The sequence below is a fragment of the Larimichthys crocea genome, unplaced genomic scaffold (assembly GCF_000972845.2).
Source record: "Larimichthys crocea isolate SSNF unplaced genomic scaffold, L_crocea_2.0 scaffold97, whole genome shotgun sequence".
Taxonomy (NCBI): domain Eukaryota; kingdom Metazoa; phylum Chordata; class Actinopteri; family Sciaenidae; genus Larimichthys; species Larimichthys crocea.
Window position 1 is genome coordinate 185,525 of NW_020861315.1, and position 24,631 is coordinate 210,155.

General features: G+C 41.6%; 1 protein-coding gene across 1 annotated transcript in view; it reads left to right on the forward strand.

Annotated features, from left to right (window-relative positions):
* The window catches only part of plxnd1 (plexin D1), a 59,505-nt gene that overhangs the window by 12,094 nt on the left and 22,780 nt on the right, over nucleotides 1-24,631 (forward strand). The window contains exons 5-17 of the mRNA XM_010756794.3: nucleotides 680-809; nucleotides 4,357-4,534; nucleotides 4,797-4,905; nucleotides 9,115-9,211; nucleotides 10,645-10,743; nucleotides 12,318-12,407; nucleotides 12,703-12,811; nucleotides 13,886-14,043; nucleotides 17,492-17,637; nucleotides 21,880-21,985; nucleotides 23,284-23,423; nucleotides 23,840-24,016; nucleotides 24,472-24,556. Of these exons, the coding sequence (XP_010755096.2) occupies nucleotides 680-809; nucleotides 4,357-4,534; nucleotides 4,797-4,905; nucleotides 9,115-9,211; nucleotides 10,645-10,743; nucleotides 12,318-12,407; nucleotides 12,703-12,811; nucleotides 13,886-14,043; nucleotides 17,492-17,637; nucleotides 21,880-21,985; nucleotides 23,284-23,423; nucleotides 23,840-24,016; nucleotides 24,472-24,556 (1,624 nt within the window). The remainder of the gene's footprint in view (nucleotides 1-679; nucleotides 810-4,356; nucleotides 4,535-4,796; nucleotides 4,906-9,114; nucleotides 9,212-10,644; nucleotides 10,744-12,317; nucleotides 12,408-12,702; nucleotides 12,812-13,885; nucleotides 14,044-17,491; nucleotides 17,638-21,879; nucleotides 21,986-23,283; nucleotides 23,424-23,839; nucleotides 24,017-24,471; nucleotides 24,557-24,631) is intronic.

Sequence of the window (24,631 nt, forward strand, 5' to 3'; positions counted from 1 at the left end):
CTTGTTGAATGCCCTCTTACAATTCTTCTGCCCTAGACATTCATTATACTCACAGATGGGCTCATGCACACTGTATGCTCTTTGCATGTCTACACAGACTCACACGTTGATGGATGCACTGTTGGTTCACACAGATAACGAATCTGTAGTATTTTTCTTCAGCTATCGGTAACTGGCCCCTGATCTTAGTGCCTGTGGGATGGGTTGCCATAGCAATGTTTGTGACCTAGAGTCAAGTAGTCTCTTGTGTTGAGCCAGACAAACTGACAGCCGAAGTCTGAATGTGGCATTAGGAGACTAGTGCACCTCATAAATCAGTGGGAAGCAGACCATGAAACCCAGCGGTGAGAATTCTTCAGGTCCTGAAATGAAATGGAAACAAAAGTTTGTCCTCCCCTCACAAAGGATAAAATGTTGACCTTAAAACTTGATATTCACACACCAGTCTCGTAGTCCAGTGACTGATTGACTGTAGCTGTAGCATTTGACAAGCAATTACTCTATATGAGGAGATCACATTCTGATAGAAAATCAATCCCCAAAAGTTTTCTGTGCAGGATAACGAGGAAATGAGTTGGCGAATTTCTGAATTTCAGTTTGTTTTCATACAGTTTCCATGACAGTATAGGAAGCTCTAATATTATCTGCACCTAAATATAATTTCTGTCACTTTGTCCAGATGTACCATCCAGAAGGAGTGTGCTCAGGAGCTGTTGGCAAGGTCTTGGATCAGCATGGGTGAGGGCCCCCAGCAGTGTCCATCTATGACCTTGACACCCCCAGAAATCAGCATCTCCGCAGACATCAAGGTAAAAACAACTCCCTCTATATTATTGTTGTCCATCATCTCCATTTCATAAGTCAAATAGACTAACTGTTGTACTTTATTGAGCTATGTTTGTAATGGGGACAGTGTATTTAAAGCTGAACAGAATGTCTCATGACCACCTTTATAATCTGACACCTCTCACTATTATTATACACACTATTATTAATCCAGATAAAGTCATGTCAACACTGTTTGTGGGAGCAGCTCACTGCACCTCAGCTCCCTCTTTACAATATGTGCCATATTTTCGGTAGTTTACTAAGATCTAATGTTAAAGTAGCTATAATTGATGTTGTTTATAATAATAATCAAATGTTGTCATGTTTTTAGCCAAAAACGTTCACTGTACTCTACCTGCACAGCACCAAAATAGCAGACAGACACAGTTAGCGACTAGCTGGCAAACACAGTGCAGCATTTAGCACCTGAATAGCAAGATGGATATTTCCCTCAGGAGCTGGTGGAGACCAAAAACAGAGCCAAAATCCTCATCAAGTGGTAGAAACATGACTCTGGATGAATGCTAATGTTGCTCCTTAACTGCTTGATGTGTAAATAAGCAACTGTTTGCTGAAACGCTCCCCATAAGTAAAGATATGTCAATGCTGTTGTCATATTAAGTGTATGAAAAGTGAAATGCAACGCTAGCTCCTCGTCTACAGTAGGTCTCCAGTTAGAGAGGCCGACCCAGAAACAGGTATCTTGATGTTGATGCACAGTATTATAAGTAAGTTTTATTGTTGTTGTATCATTGTTGTATTGTAGTTGTATTATATAGAATAAGATATGATTATTGTTCAGGGGGAAGGGAGCTTGAAAAAGGGGAGGGTATTGTACTTTTTTTGCTGAAGGGTTATTAGTCTGACTTTTCATACCTCATAAATCTCTTGTTGTTCAGCCTTCCCTGTATGATTTATTATATAACAAATCCAGTAGTTAAAGCATCATGCATCATGCTTTGTAAATGTATGTTTTACATGCAGAGAAGCAATCCTGTTTCTGTATCATGGCTTTATGTTTGCTCTCTGTTCAATACATGTAGGACTTAATAATTAACACTGACTGAACGTCTTTATCAAAGACTGCATCGTTTGTTTCACCATCCTCCAGCTCCTTTATTCTGCAACGTAACAGAAGGCTGAATTAAAGTTAAAGTCAAATGTGTTGTGCAAACTTAAGAATATAATAAGATGCACGTTCAGCATCACCGGTTGCAAATTTGTTTTCTGATCCATGAAATTAAACATGTTGAGTCTGGATCCACTTTGAAAGGTTACTAATAAGATCAATTCCATACGTGGGTTTTCTTCAGTGCACAACCTGATCTGAACACAAACTTTATCATTTGTTCTTTCACAGTCAGTCGAACTGTAACCGAGACATTCTGAGCTTTGTTTACATGTATAGCTTTTTTTGTAAAGCATCAAACCAGCTGTGAGAAAAAGGAGAGCTTACTGATTGCACAGCGTGAGAGCACATAGCATACACAGTTCTTTACCTCTCTCCTGTGCATATGTGAGCAGTGACTTTAACCATTTACTGGCAGCGATTAACTTGTGTTTAGACAGTTGCTTGCATACCTAGAGTAATTGGTTTAACCATGATAGACAGTCAGACACCATTTTGAAATACGAAATATAAGATTTAGACATCCCTTCTCACTCCATTCATTTTTGTGCTGTCCCTATGTTAATAGCAACAGTGAAACAAACATAAATCAGTGCAAAACCATAATAAAGTAAACATTCATGCCCTCAGCAGAATTATTGCTGCTCCAATTCTTTGAGAGCTCATAGCGCAGAGCCTCTGGAGCCACATCTAACTGTATAACCATTGATATACTTTAAATAGTACATTTGCTGATGTACAGCAGTTTCTCAGACTGAAATATGTTTATTGGACTACAACACTGACATCCGTTGCTGTATCCCAAATGAAATACCTACAATTCTAACTTGGTTTGTTTGTGTCGGTAACTGGGTATGCCTGAAAAGTCACAAAAGTATGTGCGAAATGTCACGATGCATACCAAATTTGCTTGATTTTCGAGGGTGCTGTTGATGAGCACTGCCATCACACAATGCAAATGCAAGAAAATGAAAGAGCTGCTCACGCCTGGAAAGAAAATTACACCAAATTCGTGACAGTGGCAAACTTCAAGAGTTGGTGTGAAGAAAAAAAAAAAAGCTTCCTTTTTAGATTTAATTTGCAGCAACTTACCAAAGTGGCAATTTGATTGTCGTCTGTAGGTGTAGATCATTAAAATGCTAAAATAATTTTTGTATTCAAACTGCAGAAATGGCATACCATGATTACTACATGATTTTTCTTTTTGTCAGATTTTTACTATTTTAATACTATATAACATCAGGAACATGAACTGAATGTTTCAGATCCCCTTTACGTGAGTTTTGTCATACGAATGAAGAAGTTAAACCTTGTCTGAGCTGCTGAGTGAGTTTTCAGACAAAAAGACACAAAGGCTCTCCTGCCACACTAAAAATGAACATTGGAGGAGGATAATCTTCATCAGAGGTTCTTGGCTTCAGTGTAATGTGTCATGTGTCAAAGTCTGTCTTCTTCACATATATCTTGTGTTGTATGGATTTGGGACACAGACAAACTGTCACCACCGGTCTGATTTTCATCAATCCTTCCTGGATGATGTATTGTGTTAAAAAAAAAGTCCCTGCATGATATTTTTGGTGTCACATGTAAACTATTGTTTCCAGTGATTTATTCCACTCAGTATATAATGTAAAAAAAGCATAATAACAATATGATAATTAGCTCCCGGGATTTTGACACTAGCAATGTATTTGACCTTTAATTACAGCTCATAATTAGACGAAACTGAGAGACGACAGGTCATTAATTGGTTCATTAATTGTGGATATTTGCTTGTTATGTGGGTCAGTTTGGCTGGGCTGTAATTGATCTACCAGCTGCCTGATTCACAGGCATCCTTCAGAGCCACAGGAAGCTCAGCTCAAGGTTGTCTCTCAAAACAGGAAGCAGCAGGCAGGAAGTCAGGGCCTTAGCCAGGAAATGATCAATTCCACTGAACAATAGAGCAGATTTTTAAGACATGTTAGCACATGTTGCTGGACACTTCAGCTCATATCTGCTGAGCCACAGAATAAGTAATCTTGCACTTCCTCTCTGCTTAATAAACTACGCCTGCCTGAACGCCCTCAGATTTTTTTTTTCTCACATCGAAATCATTTAGCTGAAATACAGTCATGTCAGTGAGGTGTTATGTTTCTCATTATATGTCTGTCATACTTCCTCACATAGCTAGATTTAAATGTGAATGTATCACCGTGCCATCTGTTTCTTCGTTGCACGTTAGTTTCTTTATTTCTCTGCCTGAACTCCTGAATCAACTTGAGGTAAAACCAGTGCCATTTGCCCTTTAAAGACCAACTGTACACACTACTGGGTTTGAATATACAGAACGTGTGTGGGCATGTGAAATTCATTTCTAGTTATTTATATTTGTGCTCCTATACTTGTTTCTGTCGTAGGATGTGGGCATTCTGATAAATGGCAGTGTTCCTGATTTGGACGGCTCCCGGGTGGAGTGTGAATATGGGCCGGGTGTTTCTACAGCTGCCACGGTGCACCTGGACTACGGTCCCGCTCAGATCCAGACCTGTCCTCTTCTCCCTCGTGAAAACTACCAAGCAATTCCCTCTGGAACAGGTGAGACTCAGCACAGGGATCCATTTGTCTGTGTGCCAATGCTGCCAGCCACATGTTTCCACGCAATACAGGTCCAGTTACAGTATGTGATTCTTGATGCTGAGCTGTGTTAGAACAAATGTAATTTCCCCTTTCATCTTTCAAAAAGCAGCAAAGTCAGTGTAGCATGAGGATGTCTCGTTGTTGAGTTTGTGTTATGACAGTGATAGCATCTCCAGTGCTTGACACATGCAGCATTGTTTACATGCCTTTGTTTCTCCAGATCATCTGACTGTGTCTGTGGCGATAAAAGTGAATGGCACATCTGTGGTATCGGGGAGCTTCATCATCTATGACTGCGAGAAGACTGGAGCGATACATCCCAAGACGTCGTGAGTCCAATATTTCACTAAAAAAGAAAAAATCCAAAGCATGACTCTTTACTACCAAATCATTCATCTCTTGACCCTTTTGAGGGTCCTGAGCCCAAGTTTGGAAACTTCCTGACTATATAAAAAAGTAGTTCAAAGTAGCTCCACTTGCATCTGCCTTAACAGTAAAAAATGCTGCTTACACAAAAATATACCAATGTAATATCCAACAACACATCTGTCACACAGGCGTTTTTTTCTGCAGAACATGCACTTTTACTTTTGACGCTTTAAGTACTTTTTTGGTGCTAATATTTTGTCCCTTTAAAGCAGGATTTTGAATGTAGGATTTGTACATATAACAGCATATTTTTACATTGTCATGATTTAAGTACATCAACTCCAGGAGTACTTCGTGAACCTATGCTTCACTCACTACCTTCACTCACTGGCTACTTGAAATTCAGGAACACCAGATCATGCTAAATGACACCTAAACACTAACAAACTACAATTAAAGCAGTCTCTAAACAGACGGCTCTGCAGAGCTATAGCATCGCTCAAATGTCAGCTTCAGTCTCTGTGGCATTGTAGATGCGCACATATAGCTGGAGGCTGAAAGAACAGCGGAGCTTCTCCGCTCTGCCTCGAAGGCCTTTACGATTTGTCCCTCTCGTGTTTTTCTCCCTGCTTTCTATTTAGACCTCAGTGAGTAAATATTGCCGACACATCCTCTTGGAGGGCTTATTGTGTATTTGGCTTACTCAAGGTTTCTCAATACTGGATCAAATGTGGGATTAATATGCTGTAAACGTTGAGCCAAAGGAAATTGGATATGTATGTCTGGCTGGTCATGTTGATGTTTGTTTTTGTGAAGGATTGTGACTTGCATGGGTCACAAAGAGGGTTTTGTCATATCTGGAGGCAATCCAGCTGGCTTCCTCTTGATGTTGGACCATGTCAGAGGATCCACTTTATCTGATGGGCAGATCCTAAGCTCAGAGGGGGCATCAGCTTGTGTGTGTGTTGACTGATTCCCTGAGATTGAAATCGTTTGGGTGTGTCCCTTTTGTTATTTTTTTAGAAAACAGCCTTTAGGCATGAACACATCAGTCACAGGTACATGTGTGCAAGACTGCACCCAATATGTGCAGGTGGCCTCGGTGCTCGGCGAGGTCCAAGAGTGTGAAATTAGACGGTGGTTTGTAGAAGGTGATAATGAGCAAAGTGCCATTCTCACAGGATGAGCATTGAGCTGCAAACTGCAGAGCTGCTATACTCTATCTGATTTTAATCACTTCAAGCTGTTTTTTTTAATAATCCCTAAAGAGAGTCTTATGAGCTACTTCTCTTCAATGAAAATAGATAGTAGAGCTTTTCCGTTTTGATCTCTATGAAAAAAAAGCAATCACTTAGGCAGTAAAAAGAGAGTCATCACTACATTTATCATTATTCAGGTAAATGTGGCAAAATATCCCAATTATATTTGGCTGAAAATAGCTTCAGACTTCAGCTTTAAGAGGTCTTTATTCATGATGTTTGTGTGTTGAATCAGTTCGAGTGTTTTTCAAAGACTGTGTGAGTGTGTTTACGTGTGTGTGTGTGTGTGTGTGTGTGTGTGTGTGTGTGTGTGTGTGTGTGTGTGTGTGTGTGTGTGTGTGTGTGTGAGAGAGAGAGAGAGAGAGAGAGTTACGACAGTTCTCCCATGACCCATTCAAAGTGGTCACTAGGCAGAGTGTTAATGACAACCAGATGCATTCCACTCTCACCAAACAGCCCAGTAGGACATCCACCTAACCTGCCCTCTCACTATGTTTCTCTCTTTATGTCTCTCAGCCACATTCACACACACACAACCCCACACACACTCTCTCTCTCTCTGTTTTCATTTGCTTTTTATGTCGCTTCTTGCGTCTCAGGTTTTGGCACTTCACTCTTCTTTTCTTCCCTCCTTCTCCTTCTCGTCTGTCCCTGCTCCTGCCCCCCCCCCTGAAACTGGTCCTTTCTTCTGGACGTATTTCTCTCTGACAGAGACGTGATTGAGGATGTGTGTTTAACCGCTGTGTCCACTGAGAGGCCCTGAGAGTGTGAGCCCAACTGTGTATTTAGTGTGTGTATGTGTGTGCGCGTGTATGTGTGCATGGTCATTATGACTCTTGGTGGGCAGTGTCATGGGGTATTTACTGTCAGTGTTAGGTCAAGCAGAGAGAGAGAGAGTGTCCAAACAATCTCTGTGTGTGTGTGTGGTAGAGTATAGGTGTTAGGACAGAAAGGGAGTCAGGAACAACAGAAAAGCTGCAGCTGATAAGAGCCTTGAGGGGGGCATCTGCTTCTAATCAGAACACACAGCAACACGTCTCGATTACATTTCTGCATCCCTTTACACCCATCCTGCTGCCTCCCAAGTCTAACCCCCTCCCCCTCAGAGTGCTGCTATTACTGGAGGCACTATCCTTCCCAGTGTGGGACATCTGTCTCTTCCCGGCGGCAATACAGTGACACACAGTCGACTCACACACAGGTGTTCCACTTAAAGAAGTTTATCTGGAAGACACATGCGCACATTTGTACTCAATCCACAGCAAGGATCAATAAAGTTCATTTTATATCCCTAAACACTAAATCTTCTCATCATCTAACCCAAGTCACATTGAGGTCGTATATCTGTGATCTGGGTGAACCAACCTCCTCACCTAAACTTAATTTTAAGCTTGAAGTCTGTGTAAAGGCAAAATAGTTTCTGAAAACATGTGAAAAGATTTTGAACGATATATTACTGAAATGTGGAGTTAGAGGTTAAACCGATTTTTAATCAGGATTTTTTGGGCAGTCCTAAAGGGTGGCTCTATGACACACTAAGGCCACCCTGAGCAAACCCCTGCATCCCGAGCTGAAAGATTAATTCATCTCGCTCAGAGTGTTTTATAGTCATGTCAGTTTCTGAACTTATCTAACACGTTTCAGTGGCTTTAAAATTGACTGCTCCCACGAGTGACCGTGGCTTTAGCGCATTCAATGGACACAACCCCGCTGTCCTGCAGCTGAGAGTCCTGCTCATTTTTATCCTATTTTGACACCTAATTTCAGAAACTTGTGGATATTTTTAATCATGGAAATTTGTCTGAGTGGTTAATAACACTTTCTTATTTGGACTGACAAACTCAGAACATATGTTTCTTCTTACTTTAAACACGGACTAAAGTGAGGCGGGACTTTTGGGGATTTGGGTACTCCGTATGAAAACTTTTCATTCGAAAAGAAAAAGAAAAAGAGTGTTGTCTATCTTTGGAAACTTGAATGTATAGTTTAGAGTAGTGTAATGTATAGTGTAGTTTGTAGCAAACATTACTCAAACAGGAGAAAATAGGGACTATTTTCAGCTGTGGATTTATGAGGAGTATGAATATCAATGGCAGCAGGACAGTGTTTTGTAGACTACAGTTCATCATAATGAAAGAACATGTCACCCTGTGCAGCGGCGTAGCTCATTTATGTTCTAAATGGTTTTGAATAAGAATGGATATGCATGTTACAGTGGAATAAGATATAAAGGCTGAGGATACACAGACGCTGCATGTTAGGAGGATCAGGTCACTGCTTTCATGAGATTTGTTGACAGCTACAGAACAAACATGCAGTCCTATGAGCGCCGAATGACTGGGCAGAGAGTCCTCACTTCACAAACTGTCAGACTTGTCAGCCAGTCCCGATAACAGGTTTTTAAGAGGGAATGTCTTTAACCTGTTTACGTGGCAGTTTGAGTCTACAAGCTGCTTATCCCCACTTGCCAAAAATGTCCTTAGTTGGTGTAAAACTCAAAATGGTCCTCACAAAGATCAAAATACAGTAGACGGCACTCACACACTCATGATCATTTACCAGTCTGGAGTGTTTATAGAGAAGTGCTTTGTTTTATCTCAGCAGATTCGGCCCGGTTTGAACTCCTAGCTAACTGAGTTGTAACTCTGGAATGAATGTGTCTGCTACTGTGACTAATCAGGGTTTCCTTTTATTGAAGCTAAACTTTGATGATTGTAATCGGTTCAGTCTCTGAGTTTATGTTGCAACTTGAAATGAATCATAGAGGGTCACATACTTTTTTTTTTTTTTGAAAAGAGAGAAAGTATTTACTGCATGGGAACAGATCTGAGGTTGAAAACATGCCGTATTCGCCTAAATGAGATCCTTGTTTCTCAGCATTTTCCATATATGTGTGTCCATCTATAACAGATGTGTGAGCTGCTTGAGCACCAGGTGGAAGTGTTACTGGGACCAGGAGAACCACTTATGTGTCTCTAAAGATGACTCAAAGCACAACCTGCTCGAGGTGAGTAATTCTCTCTCTCCATTTTTATCCGTCAACCAAACAGACGCCTGAACCATCTCATAATATTAATATCACACTAGTCAGAGCAGCCAGACATAATCCACACTCTTCTGTCCAACAAGTCCAAGTGTGCTGTAATGATCTAGAGTCCAGACAGGTTAGGCAAGAGCAATCATGTGGTAATTCAGTGTGAAGTTTCAAGTGTCTCAACTGCAGTATGTAGAAATGTTGAAAGCTGCTATAAAATCTCAGGAGGTTCTGGTTTAACAGACTCCTTGCAGGGCAATGTACCATTTTAAAGTTGCTCAGACCTCCCCTAAAGTTTCTTTTCTTGGCAGTTTAGTTTGATATGCCAGCATTTGGAAGAGTAGTTTCACTGTGTCCCTATTTTTATAGGGAAGTATTACTAAATGTCAAGACTGCTTGTTGCCAGCTAAATCTACACCTACATTTTCAGCTGTGGTTTTATGTATCCCCTCATTTTAAGTAGGTGATTGTACAAATGGATTATGTAGATGTATGTTTGGCAATCTAAAGTCCTGTGAGGGTGTAAACTACTTTGAAAAGCAAACAAACCAAATGGTGTAAAAGTCTTGGCACGAGCACATGAAAAAACTGTGAAACTGAGAAAATTATCCAAAACTAGAATAGCCTCATTGAAACCAATTACATTTCCCCGGATACCACTGTCCTTTGTACACGCTCCTGACAACATCAAAACTAAGTCAGCCGTGGCATTAATTCCTGTCCCCTCTGGAGTTTTATTGCACCGCCAGGTCCCATGACCTATGCGAGGAGGCGTCCTCCCAGCAGTCTGGCCCTGAAGGCACGGGGTGCTGGTCTCAGTTAGAGAGAAGAGGATGTGACTCACAGATCTCTTGGCAGATGCTGGTGTTTAAGTGTCTTATTGCTGCATAATGCTAAGCGGTCTATCACAAGACCCCCTGAAAAGGGAAAGAGCTGTTTTTGTTAGAACACAACTGAAATAATAAAGACATCATTGCATTTTTCTAAGTAAACACAATAAATCCTAGTCAGGCGTGCTGTTTCAGATCCCAAGATACACAAAAACAAACATATTAAAGCACAAGAGGTTTGTGCTTTGTTAGTCACTTTTAGTTAAGTTCTCCTTAAACATGAACAATCTTGATTGGATCTTTGTAATGTAGGTCATAAAGAGATGAGGAGGTGCATTTTTTTCCCTGTTCTGCTAAGCCCATCACGGTGTCCGGTGGGTCTGTTTTTCTAATCCCTCATCGTCTCTCTATTTGAAGCTATTGTTGTTTCCCTCAGAGCGAGACTTTACCCTCTCATTTCCTCCTCCTCCAGATAAACAGGACAGGTATTTTGGGTTGCGGATGTGTGCAGAGGAGCTATTGTTTTCTTTAACTCCTTTATGTCACTTCCTGCCCCTACACCCCACCTCTCCACAGAATGCAGCTTCCTGTCCCAGTTTGGTCGCTTCAGAGGTTCCTCCATCACCATCAGGAATGGCGCAGGACTTCACCCTATCCCTTAGCAACATCCAGGAGGTATGACAGACAAACCTCCAGCTATGGAGCTTGACTTGGACTTTGTCCAAAATTGCATGTTGTGAAAATGATTGGAATAAAACAGAAGCATATGGTGTGTTTGCTTCAAGCTGAGTTAAACACAGGTGGATATTTGTGTGCTGTCATTTGGGTCATTGAATGAGCAAAACTGAAATTTGGGCGATTTCCATGTTGTGAGAGAGATATATAAAAATGAACAACGGGTGTGTATCTCAATGCTTATGTTGCTCACTGCTCAGCTGTCTGGGCTCACCATGCATCTGGAATCTAACTGTGACAAGCTGAGTTGTGCCTTCATCAGCACCGTGTACAATGTGCAGGCAGCACAAGCGGCAGGAGCTTTAATTCACTTGTGTTCATTTTAAATTTGGCCAGGCCTTCCAGATATGTTTTTTAAAACTCCTATTCTCATCCTTAATCCATACTGAGCGAGTCAGATGCTGATTCTGCATCACTGATAAGGACACAACTGGGATATTTTATCAAAATTCCAGCATTGACTAGTTGCCAGGCGTGGTCAGTCACACGCCTAACCCTGGCTGGCCTTTCGAGTCCTCTCCTGGTGTGTTGCTATGGTGACAGACATTGAGTCACATACAAACCCACACGTACACATGCATACTTCCTCAGGGCAGCCGGGGATGTGGTCAGCTTTTCATACTACTCTTTATTATGGAAGTTTATACAAACGGACATTGTTTGAGCAATGTCTTCATCTTGTCAGCGAGCCGATACGGCAGGAAATGTGGTATCCGTGCTTTGCCATCGCTTCTGGAATTTGTGGCGAATTTTTGTTTGGTTCCCACACTTTTTTTTGACAAACCTAAAATAAATTGTTTAGAGTTTAAACTTAACAATGATAAACAGTCATACCAAAACATTTAGCAACAAGCAGGTGTTTGTAAGTTTGTCATCCAGTATCTATTAGTTCTCAGAATAAACATAAGTTCAAGGAACATTTCAATGTGTGGTATGTTTTTCTTAGGAAAAAGAGCCTGCCAGATATGAAAAAACATCAAGCTTCTCTGGTGTCAGAAAGCACAGATAAATAGTCTAGGAATAGTCCTGGTGAGGGCGATCAAAGTGGTCCAATTTAAGCTGGGTGGATTTAGAAACAAGTGATTTTTTCCACTTTAAGCACTTATCCTTTACTGCTCTTAGCTTCTTCACAATGTACCTTCACAATTTTTTGGCTCATTTAAACTCAGAACTCAGAGTTTATGAAGAAAGAATTCATATTCATTACACTGGCTCCCAGATGCCTTGCCGAGGTGTGGGAGTCCAGATGTTTATGAATATGAATTTTGAATAGATTGCATCTTTTCCTGGCAGGGACAATTATTGTGGGTTATTTCAGCTTCCTTGTACTCTTTCAGAGTTGTCAATTGTTACCAGACATGTCTGACAGACCAGAAGCTTTCCCCAAATTTACATATTTTGGGTACTAAAGCAATGATTATCTCATTCTGAGAACAACATAATATCACAGTTAGCTTGCTTGTTATTGTTGAAATACTGCATATTGTTTTTAAAATAAGTTCTTGGTATAACAGGGGGAGGAGCTGGAGTGTGACTTTGGAACAGAGCAGCAATATGAGGCCACATGGCTGAACAGCTCAACTGTCAAGTGCAGTGGAGTAACAGTAAGTATAGACAATGACCTACCAAAAATAATTTCCAAGTAGAAAAAATAAAGATCAGTTAAGCTCTCATGCAGTCACTATGCATTTACTGGTTCAGTGTGCTCATTGTTAGTTTTAAGTCTAGTTTGTAAGTTGTTTTTATTGCAATTATTTAAATCCTTGTTTATAAGTTGACTAAGAACCCATTATTATCTCGAGCAAGGAGTAAAATACATGTGAAGGCAAAATGACAATACAATACATGATTGCCATGCACAACCTGTTTTATTTATTTCCTACTTTTCTGTCCATGTAGCTGTCCACTAATCAAAGAAGTCAGATTTACCACCTCAACCTGAGGAGGAGAGGATACTTCAGTGGGCGTGGGGAGGATATTTTTGTCGACAGTCCTCAGCCCATGAGAGGTAAGACGTCGCACTCATGGTTATGTAGACATGTAAAAAGATGAAAAAATATACACTTCAGCTGTTTGCCCGGCTCGCCTGTATTTTCAGCACAATTAGACACTCGCAAAGACAAGAACAAATCTGACATAGCTGCCACCGGTGCTCCCAGAATGCATTTCACCTGTGCACGGATGTTTTCTGATGAGATTGGTGGATTTAATTAAACCCGGAGAAAAATAAAGAATTGCTTACAGGGACAAACAATGCTAGAGAGCCTTTCACTTGCAATAATAGCAGTTCATGTATTACAACACATAATTTCCCAACAACTAGTAATTTACCATAATATCATATTCTGTTACCATCTAATTACACATAATAATTATAGAACATAGGAAGCTGCAATTTTAAGGTGTTATCAATGCCTCTCTCAAGCCATGTCCGTTTGTATTGTTGGAAACACAGTTTGAGCTCCATGACAACAGTGAGACGATGAGAAGTGGTGTGCATGTTGTTGAATTTGGCATGTAGTCTATAGTGGAGCTACAAGCCAGTCTTTTGCCTATCCCAGTCCCAGATGTGCTGTTCACAGTCCATGTGTCTACCATGTGAACAACAGCCCTGGGCCGCTGCCAGACACTGCGCTGTTAACGGACATGACGGTCGCTTCATAACATGCAGAGTCATCAAATTTTTAAAAAGACACACACTTTATCACCCACGTGCAGCAACACACACTGTAATATGCACACAAATGCCTGCACAGATGCACATGCAGTGATACAAATGGGACTTCTCACTGGGAGGCACATGAACATAATCATCTGTTTCTCGCTGGCTGGCTTTGTTCTCTTTTACTCCAACAGCATTCTTTTTTCCTGATTTATTTTTATAGCCATGAATGTATCATCTTGCAAATGCTTATGCCGTTTATTTAAAGCACACCGCCCATGTGGTTCACATGAGCTATAAAAGAAATTTAGGAGTCTATAGTACCTTAAGTTAACCAGGGAAGGCAAACACTGTTCACTAATGCTGTATTATAATAATAACTGCCTCTCTTTCTCTCCCTTACACTCCATCTTCCTCTAGTGGAAGTGTACAACTGTAAAGTGGGTAGTTCTGACTGCTCCCAGTGCTGGGGCCGCGAGGATCAAGGACACCTCTGTGGCTGGTGTGAAAACAGCTGCAGGCCAAGGGATGACTGTCAGCCAATCAGTGATCAATGTCCTTCTCCTGAGATCCACAAGGTAATATCACAGGTTAAACATGCATGAATGCAGACTACAACTGTTTGCATTCATCCACCCACACTGCAGGCCTCCTGTCTCCATCCTCCATGCTCTATTTTCAGGCCATAAAATGGTAAATCATGGGGTCACTCACATGGTGTGGTGGCCCCATGCCCTATCTGTCCAGAGTCAGCTGCTGAGGGAGCGTTTGAATAGAGTCTCATTAAAGCAGTTCACTCAGTAATAACACTAACACTTACTTAGCTGCAGCCCTTAGGGGACACAGTGGAGTCGATCTGCAATCACTCAGGAGGGCATGGGAACACCTTCTGTTCTGTGTATCTACAGTATGTGTGTAAACTGTGTGGATGGATAGATGTGTAGGGTTCTTTTTGTAGAAAACCACAAGCGCTAAAAGAAAACAAACAAGAACTATGAGGGAATTTAAGATTTGTGACCATAATAAGAGCAAAACCACACTGGTCAAAAGGCAATTAAAGGATGTTTATCTTACAAAGGTTTTGACTGCGGTCGTGTCCAAATGGTCATCATGATTACTGGCAGGCAACTGTTTATGGAACTCAATTGCATGATCACATTCATTTGTTTGTCCAACTGTGATGAGAATGCATCCTACTGGCCTTTTCTGCCACAACCAAACATTATATCAGCACAGCCACGTTAGGCAGCGATGGGAAGCACGGCTGACATGAGACCTAGTCGGCCTGAACTTCCTGTAGATAAAACCTGGTCGACCCAGGAGAATAAGCAAGCAGAACAAAGCAGGCCGACACTCACACACTCCCTCTCTCTCACACACATACACACTGTGTGAGTGTGGCCCACAATATGTCACACAAATAGGCCATACTGAAGCATTGACGATTATCCCTCATTCTTTGTATCTGTCAGCATACTGTGACTAACAGGATGCTCAGTGAGAGTCTAACTTACGTGAAATTCTTATGTGACTGAAGTTAACTGGGCTGAGATGCCGTCTGTGTGGGTAGACTATTGTTGCAGGACTCTCTCTCTCTCTTTTTCTCACACACACTCCCACTAGCTTCCTCAGGAGAACGGGTTGCAGAAAGGATACTGGGGCTGTGGTTCTGTGGGGTGTGTGATGCAATGCTTTGGCAGCCATGTTTTCCCAGAGAATCCACAGGGGGAGGGGTTGAGCCTGAGCACTCCAGCTCAAGGAGGAAAAGATCAGCTCTCCCTAAACATTCACACACCACAGCAGCTCTTTGTTATTTAGTACTAGTGACTGTGTGTGTATAGCTAAGATAATGAAATGTGTTTTCCTTGCTCTGCTTTGACACATGCAATCGTTATCACAATATACTAGCATCAAAATGTCAATAATATGAAGGAGGATTTCATTATTCCCTAAACTTTGCCACACGCCACCTAATTGTGAAAAATGCTCTCTATTCTATACAGTGACGTAAGACAGTGGAGACATTTATTATCTCTGCACGTCCTTTATTCTCATGTTATGCGTGGGCTAGTTCACTGTTTAAAAAAGAAAAAAAAAACATTGATTAGAAGTAGTTACAGCATCCAAAACAGGAACTGTGCAACGAGAGAAGAAAAAAAGAGGATGGAGAGCTATTTGGACAGAGAAAGGGTGGAGAAGGGTGCAGTACAGTGAGAAGCCTTTTCCTGTTTTTGTACACACGTCCTGCTTGATTAGTGTGATGCAGAAGAATTGGAGGGAGGAGAGAAGATGAAAGCTCTGGACACAAAGCCGTCTATACAGAGGGAAACATAACAAAAATAAAACATATGAATTATATCAGTTAGGTAGTTTGTCATGTGCAGGTTGCATATCTGCATGTACAATACACGTGGTAAGATTTTTAAAGCGTTTAATAGCTCCAACATTTCCTTGTGGAGGCTTTTCACGCAGACACATTCACACCGCGTGATCTCCCTGGAGGCCTGGCAGAGTTTGTGCTGTAAATCAAAAAACTCACAGACTTGTAAGAGGTGTAAATGAACAGCATGCCAGCTGATGTTGATGTCAATGCTCAATGACACCTCAGAGACACACTAGGTGCTATAAGACGCATAGTGATAATAAATAACTCTGCTTACTGCTCAGTAACACTCTGTACAGAGGGTGGGTGCTTTTTGTATGTTTATCTGCCATGCCACATGTGCACATGTGCTCAATTATGTGGTGTTTGTGCATTACATGTGCATAAAAGAATGTGGGTATGTGTTTTTGTCAAAAGAAGCATATATGTATGGTGTAAGTAGGCACAGGGTGGTCACACTTGATATCCAAAAGCTTAATATAACCACAAAAACACATAATTTCCTGTGGTGTAGATCCCACAGAAGTACTGTAGTAATAGGTCTGCTTCTGACAGTTTATTTTCACACGATATTAAAAGTAATACATTCTTTCTTTACTTAACTGCCTCCCCTCTTTTAGCTGGGAAATATATGGTTTATTTATCTGCGCTGTCACTCTTGCGAGCTCCAAATGATCTGAATGCAGGGCCAAACCTCGCCCTCTCACCCAGACCAAACAGAAGAGCTGTTTTCATTCTTAAGCTCAGTTTCTGATAGAGCCGGAGCCAGGCTAATAACACGGAGGGGGTCACAATGACCTCAGCTCAGCCAGGGGGTCATTCAAAAAAGCATGTGCTGTGCAGGGCTGGCTATGGTACAGTGGCAAGATGATGGTAGATTGCTTCTGTCTGGGAGTCGGAGATGCTATCTCTAAAGCTGTGTTTCTGTGGTGATTGGAGAGGTGACGGTCCTCTCCTTTCTTTCCGAAGCTTCTGAGTGGAAAGTTTAGAGACCAAAGGCGAGAGCGCTGAAATGATGCATGTGAGCATGCCTCTGAACAACAGCAGTAATGGGACTAAGGAATTTGACAGAGCAGACACAGGAAAACAGATGAAAGGGAATAACACTGTGCATTAATTCCCCTGTTGAGGCTTTGCTCTCTCACCACCACCATCAGCATTCACTCTCCTCTCACACTCAGTTCCCTAAATTGCCTCCGCACTCATCCACCTTTCTGCTGTGCTCTCCAGCCCTCTCTCTCTCTCACTCTGTCTGTCTCTTGTGGGATGTGAAGGAGGCTCTTAGCCTGCTCTTTATTTGCATGTGCTGTAGAGGATTAGAGGCTGAAGAGTCTCAGACTGGCACAGTTAAGAGTCTGCTTTGTGTGTGTGTGTATACACCTAAACCGTGTGTCTATTCTATTAGACCTCAGTCTTCACAAGAAGAACACTTACACAGGCCACTTGTCCTCATCTCTCCGTGTGCCACACTTCATGTCAACATCAGACACAGCATATCCATTCTGTTAATTCTGTCATGTTCATTATCACCTGTCATTAGTAGAGCATTTTTTGGGGGGTAATCTACTTATGAGCTATAATTCATTGTGCATATTACACGGTTTTCTTTCTCCCTGTTCATTACCTCACTTTGTCTTTGTCAGATCTACCCCCTCAGGGGTCCAGTGGAAGGAGGCACCCTGCTGACAGTACAGGGTAGGAACCTGGGCAGGAGGGCTGAAGCAGTAAAGGTCTCTATTGGAGGGGTGCCATGTACTCTCCAGCCTGAGCTCTACACCGTCTCTGTTGAGTAAGTGCTACAACATATGGCTGAATTATGATTCACACATTTACATAAATAGGCTTATGTCAACTGTTTGCATTGCAGCGCGCAGAGGCTTTCTTTGAATATACATCATCTTGTACTGTGTACATTGTACATCATCCACATTGTCATAAAGAAATAAGAGCATGCCCTATACATCATTTATATTTAAAACCCTGCTATAATATGCAGGTCTGCTGCAGCTAGAAACGGTGAGATAATAGCTAACAATTACCCATTGTCATGGTAACCTGAAATGCTTACAGGCAGGTGAGTGGTCAGGGGCACACTGAAACAGAGACTATTGGAACAAGTGATTCAAAGATTTGTTACAGTTAATAAACCTTTGGTAAATCCTGACATGTACATCTCAGCCCTGAACACAGTGTGAAACCAGACCTGAACTAGTCAAAATAAAACTCAGATCAGCCAGTACAGTGGGAGCTCCCTGATTTATTATATTTAATGGATAGAGGAACGTATGAAAAAATACAATGGGTGCCATGCATTCAAAAAAAATCTGGAATGCCTGTATTGCAGGTGTTGTAGTATATTTAAGGGGAAACATAACTCATTTACACACCAAAGCCGCCTGTTTACAACTTTTGAAGAATGCATGTGCTGTATAACTCTGTAATGAATTTACTCAAGGCGGCATCCGTTAGAGCTGAAGACTGTGAGTATGAAAAGTGATATATACCTGCAAACATTCAGAAGTAAAGCCAATAAAAGCAGCTCACGTGAGCCTACAATAGTCTTCAAGTTTTGTTTAAAGGAAAACTCCAGACGAGAAATAAGTTATTAGACTTCCTCAAAAGAATCCCCCTCGTATGTCCACCAGTCTTGAAAACAGGAAGTCAACCATTCCTGCATGGTTTAGTTTTCATGTATTCATGAGACTAATTTTAACAAATATTATTATGCAGCACACTTCTCATTTTAAATGACTCCATCGCCATCCCTCCGTAGCTCAGGGACCATCACACTGTCACCATGGAGACAGCAGGACCCCGCTTTGACAGACACAACAGAGCTCAATGAAAGTAACTCTACAGTTACATTCAAACTTCTATTCAGTATCTGTAATGTTCCCTGAATGGAACTGTTTATCTGGTCTTGCTCCGCTGAAGCCAGTCATTGTATTAAGACCGGTTCGAGGGTGACCCGCGGGTCTTACCTGTCACTCTAGTTTCCTGATATATTTCCCCTCGAACCCTGCACAAGTTGAAAACAGTGAATCACGTTTCACTCCAGGGGTATTCTGATCTTATGTCGTCATTTCTGATTGGCTCCTGAGGCTGGTTGTTATGACAGCAAAGCATATCCTCGTTGCTGGAAGTGGCACCGACAAATCATAACATGTCAGTACATCTGACAATGTCAGCACATTTGACTTGCACACACACTAACACACACACACACACACACACACACTTGCACAAACACACCTTCATCTTTGTATTTCTATCCTGCAGGGGACCTTGCAATGATTTGATTTGATCTCACCTCACCAACTTAAACACGTAATCTCACCTTATAAACCTTTATTCATAAAAAAAATCTGTACCTATTCATACCACATCCATGAATCAGCTTGAAGATGTGGGGATGCTCAAAATAACCCTGATTCACAAAAATATCCTCATGCAATATAGCTCTTGCAAAAATGTCATACCTAGCCACACACACACACTCACCAGCACACACACACCTGCATATGTGACCTAATTTACCAAGGCTGTTGAGACAGGTGTCTGCTCGTGTGCTGAGAGGTGAAAGTTCACATCTGCGTGCCAAAAGGAAAATGTGCAGCACTGGAGAGATTGCGCTCCACTCACACGGTGTCAACATTTTAATTAATGGCACAGTCAGTCTAGGCACACCTCATTTACTGAAGCACTTCTCTGGGTTTTTGGCCCGGCTCCTCCATGCTGCCCTCTCTATCATTTTAATATGAGCCTTGAGTGGCCTTCGCCCCGTCCATTTAGCTGCACCGCAGACAACACTCACATCCAGACATGCACAGACTTGATTGTTGATGATCCTCATCATCCACTCAAGGGAAATGAACGCAGACATCTTCAAAACTAGCCACAATATTGCCCCCTGAAACCCATAATATCTCTACAGTAGGGAGGCGCTGGAATGTGGAGCAGGGGTCAGTCCATGCTCCGTCTACTCTACGGCTTTTGACTGCGATCACACTGTATCAACATCACGCTCTGCTCGCACACACATGCGCGCACCAGGGAATCTGCAGATCTGTCTTAAAAAGCATGGACTTCAGTTTTTAAAAGGCCTTGGACAGTATTAAATGTCTTTTTGTATGTTTAGATACATATAAACTATAGGTGGGATTGCTATGACGATTTCTGTGGAGGTCCAGTTTGTGTTAAATTTGTTCATTACATCATTAGTAAATATTATTCTGGAGCTGCAACAATTAGTTGATGAATAAATTGGTCCATTAACAGAAATGTATTTCTATTTTGATAATTAATTCAATTAAGTTATTTATTAACTGTTTTCTGAATTCAGCTTCTTGAATATTTTTCTGCTTTTCTCTGTTTTATATTATTGCAAATTATATAGTTGAAACAAGACACCTGAAGATATAAATTTCTCACATTTTATAGATCAAACTGTTAATCATGAGAATAATTTAGAATATAGATAATGAAAATGGCCAAAAGTTTCAGCCCTGCTGACAAAAAGGTGATATAAGGCCATTTACTTTGGCCATCATGATTGTGAAACAGGTTTTAAACTATATTGTACTGTATATAAAAAGGTCTTAAAAAGTCTTACATTTAATCCCCACAGAAACACTGACACACCCAGTGTATGCAAGCTGTTTAAATGCTGCAGGCTTTATCATACCTTTGTCTGCACTCTTCATGAAATATTGGTTTTATGTTTGTCTTTTTTGCCCAGACTAATCCTCAACATTATGGTTCAATAGCAGATATCATATGTGATGTATTGTTGCGTTAACAGTTTGATTCTCAGTCTGAATCCACTTAAGCCTGAAGCAACCCTACAGGTTCAGACTGATTCTGGCTTCAGTTTCTTTTATTTCCCTCAGGCTCAGTCTGTGAATAGTCATGTTTCATTTTATTTGTTCGTTCTTTCTTCTCTAAATGAGAGCATGTGAAATGATGCATTTTCTTCAAACAGGTGCACTTCTGCCCTTGTGACACAAAACTGACAGGAGTGTAATTTGAGTGTAATGACATTCTTTACCTCCTGTAATTAATGAGCAGAAATATAGACCCTGCTTTCAACAGATGGCTGATACTGCAGGTTATTTTAGAATATTCTTAACAGCTATTCAGGCTGATAAAGAAAAAAAGCCTGCAGCAGTTCAGACAGTTAAAACAGAGAATTCGTTTGAGTAGTACAAGGGCTGACATTTAAAAACACATTTAGATACAGCTTTTCTCTCAGGTCTTAGACCTCACAGCTTGACCCCAGCCAGGCCCAAATCTGTCCAGCCCAGCCTCAACTTACCATATGTCCTGCCAGGTCCTCCTACATAAAACACAGCTCGTCTGCTTATGTAAATTCCCCCACAATTCCTCTGTCAATCATCTGATCGCTGGCTGAGAATTTGTATCCATTGTAGCACCAGGCACCTGACTAAATAAACTGACAGGGTGTCAAGCTGGAGGGTGATCATGTGAGGTGATAAAGGTTGTGTTCCCCCCCAAGTACATTTATCCCAGTGAGGCCCCAGAACAGTAGATCCCTGTGCCACGGTACACCACCGTGTCATTAATATGAGACGTCCCGGTAGAGCGTGCACTGATGACACAAGGCTTAATCACAGCCAGGAGGCGAGAGAACAAGTCTCAGCAGCCCCTTAATCTCCTCTGTGGTAAGACACATCTGGTCTGAGGAGCTTTGAACTTTACATCTCCTAATATCTGATATCATGAGGCTTTATTGGATTCCATATGTAAATGTATTAGGGTTTGATGAATTAGCTCATAACCACCATTCTCCGAGTTTAATTATGTGTCTTTGTTGAACAGTCATGATCAAGATCTCTTTCTTCATCTTTATATTGGTTTCCCCCTTTTTTAAAATTAGTTTATAAAATTAAAATTACAAGCTGTGTCATTGAGTGTTCTTATCCATATCTCTTATTGTTTTTATTGTCATTATTAACTGATTATGTTGCTTTGACAACCAACAAGAAGGTCACACCCTTTTTAATTTCCCTAGGCTGGTGTGTGTCACTGGGTCATCCTCTCATGACAGGACAGATATTGTCCAACTGGATGTGGTTCAAGGCGGGAAAGGGAAGTCAAAGGAGAGCTTCTCGTACTTAGTGAGTATTCTCCAGACTTCTACCCTCCTGCTGATCTTTGCTTTTTATTCTATCTGTCTCTCCCTCCACATTTTTCTTTTTCTACGCTCTCTTCTTCCTTGTTCCCCACTGGGAAAGCCTCCCCAAGTGTGTCAGTTGAGTGATAACAGATGCGTTTTATGATTCTGAGGAATGCGAGTGTGTGGGAATCTTCAAACGTTGCAACTAAGCGCCATTGTCATTCTGCAATCGCTGCCAGAAAAAACAAATATGGCGATTGTTGGAATGTCCCTTTGCTCTGAATTCATCACTTGTTGGGTCAAGCCAGCCAGCATTGTGTTAATGGACCTCAACCCACACAGTCTCCCATTAGATTCAGCCAGTGGAAATACCCATGTAAGCCCTTTGTTTCTCTTTGTTTGTAGACAAAGAGTTTTTCATAATTCAATCGGAGCAGCCTATCATTTCAGCGGCACTGTAGAGCGGCTGTGCCTGTGAGTCATCCCGCAGAGGAATCACCCCGATCTTGAAGCCTCTCTTGACACACAGGGATGAAGAAAATCCAGAACAACAAACATTATGCTGGGCTGTTATGAGGACTCCTCTCTGCCATCCTTATCCAACACTGAGATGATCAGTGCGAGAGGGTTTTTTACTGCTGGGGAAGAACGAGAAAACAGTTTTGGAGACAGGATATTCGCCTCTACTGCGTCTCCTTCCTCGAACCTTTAGACGGAAACATCTGCCTCCTTACACCCACTCTGACATGCAAACATACAATAGGTCTCCTCTGTCCGCGCACACTGAGGAAGTGAATCCTGTCAGTGAGGATAAGAGGCTTCCCTGGAGGCGAGGTTCATGGCGGGGATAGAAAGTTCGGAAAGAGCAGGAATGCTGATGCTGGGAGCTGCAGAACTGGACAGGGATATTCTTCGCCCAAGGATCCATTGTGTGTGTGTGCATTGCACACATGCGTTTTTTTCATGCCTATGCATGAACATTATTGCTTCCTACCCGCAGTAAAACTGTCCTGCAAATTTGGACCCAGAGGCCTGCTTGCTTCAGGAGCAGTTTAACATATTGCAGCATGGGCTGTCTTCACAATTTTCCTCCTTAATTTACTGTTATAGTCAGCAGCTGTCTCAGCCAATCTGAAAAGACAAGATATTTGAACCTCAAAGGATGAGATTTTATTTGGTGTCAAGAAAAGCATCATAGAGCACAAAACACAGTTTGAGTAAGCCTGTCTTTGCCAGTGACAGAAGCTGTCAGATGTCTAGTCTTGTTACTCATGTGCTGTGTCTTTCACCTGGATTCAGGTCCCGAAGCTGCTGTCCATGAATCCGAGGAAGGGCTCTCGTGCTGGGGGAACTAGAGTGTCCATTCAGGGGGAGCACCTGGACATTGGCTCTCAGATTAAAGTCATGGTTAACAACACGCTGGAATGTATCATCATAGAGTAAGTCCTGCTTATTTTAAATTGTTTGCTTGTCTTAAGAGCAGGCCAAGTCTCAAGTCTGGCAGAGCAGGTCTTGAGATGATGTCATATCATGTCATGATGCATGTCTCTCCGTGCTGACCAGTAAATGACACAGCATTGAAAGGGGCTTTCCTTGTGATCACAGTTTCTTTCCATAGCTAACACCAAGTGCTGTAAATGCTTAGACCTTAGCTGTGACCTGTATGATTGCTGATCGTTTCCATATTTCAAGTATCTCACCTTTGTCAAGTCTCAAGTCTAACTCGAGTGCTTATATGAAGATCTGCCTAACTACAATAGCCATAAGTGTGATTCTGTGTGGAAACTTTTGGGGTTTTTTTGCACTTGTAGACATCACAATGATGTGCGATTACGATGTTTACCTCATCTTTTAGGAAAAGAGATGAAACCATTGAGTGCACAATGCCCCAAGCCTTACAGCCACACACCGACTCGGTGGCAGTGTGTGTGGAGTTTGAAAACGTCCCCTGCCAAAGTGAGCTTAGCACCACGTACACCTACGAGAAGAATCCCATCATCAGCTTCATCCATCCCCAAAAGAGCTACCTCAGGTTGGTAGACTGCGACACACTCACACTCACACACACACACACACACACACAGACACAACACAAGCATTAAAAACTAAACACCTTAAACATCTCAAGCTGGATGAGTCTGCGGTTCCCCTCCAAGAGTCACTGACATATGTCATTACTGTAATGTCATCCTGATGTGCAGTTTTTTTCTCCCTCTATTGTATTCTAAATAGCTCAGCATGTGTGTGACAGGGTAGCGTCATTGTCTTTGATGACATGTGTGCGCATTTTTACTGCAGTCGAACTGTTTTGCATTATTATCTGGTCTCTTGTTTCTCTCTTGTTTTGGTGCAGTGTCTCAAAGTATTTGCATACTAGTATGTATTTGACACATTGTCATGGCTGAGATGTGACTCTCTGTGTCTTTATGTGTATTTATTTATGTGTGTGTGTGTGTGTGTGTGTGTGTGTGTGTGTGTGTGTCACAGTGGTGGTAGGATCATTACAGTGACAGGCCAAGGTTTTGATCTGGTGCAGAGTGTCACCATGCAGGTGCTGGGAATTGGACAAACAGTGAGTAACCAGCTGAAATGTTTCATTGTTTTACTTTTTCTTTAAAACTCTTTAGACTACATAATCAAGCTTTAT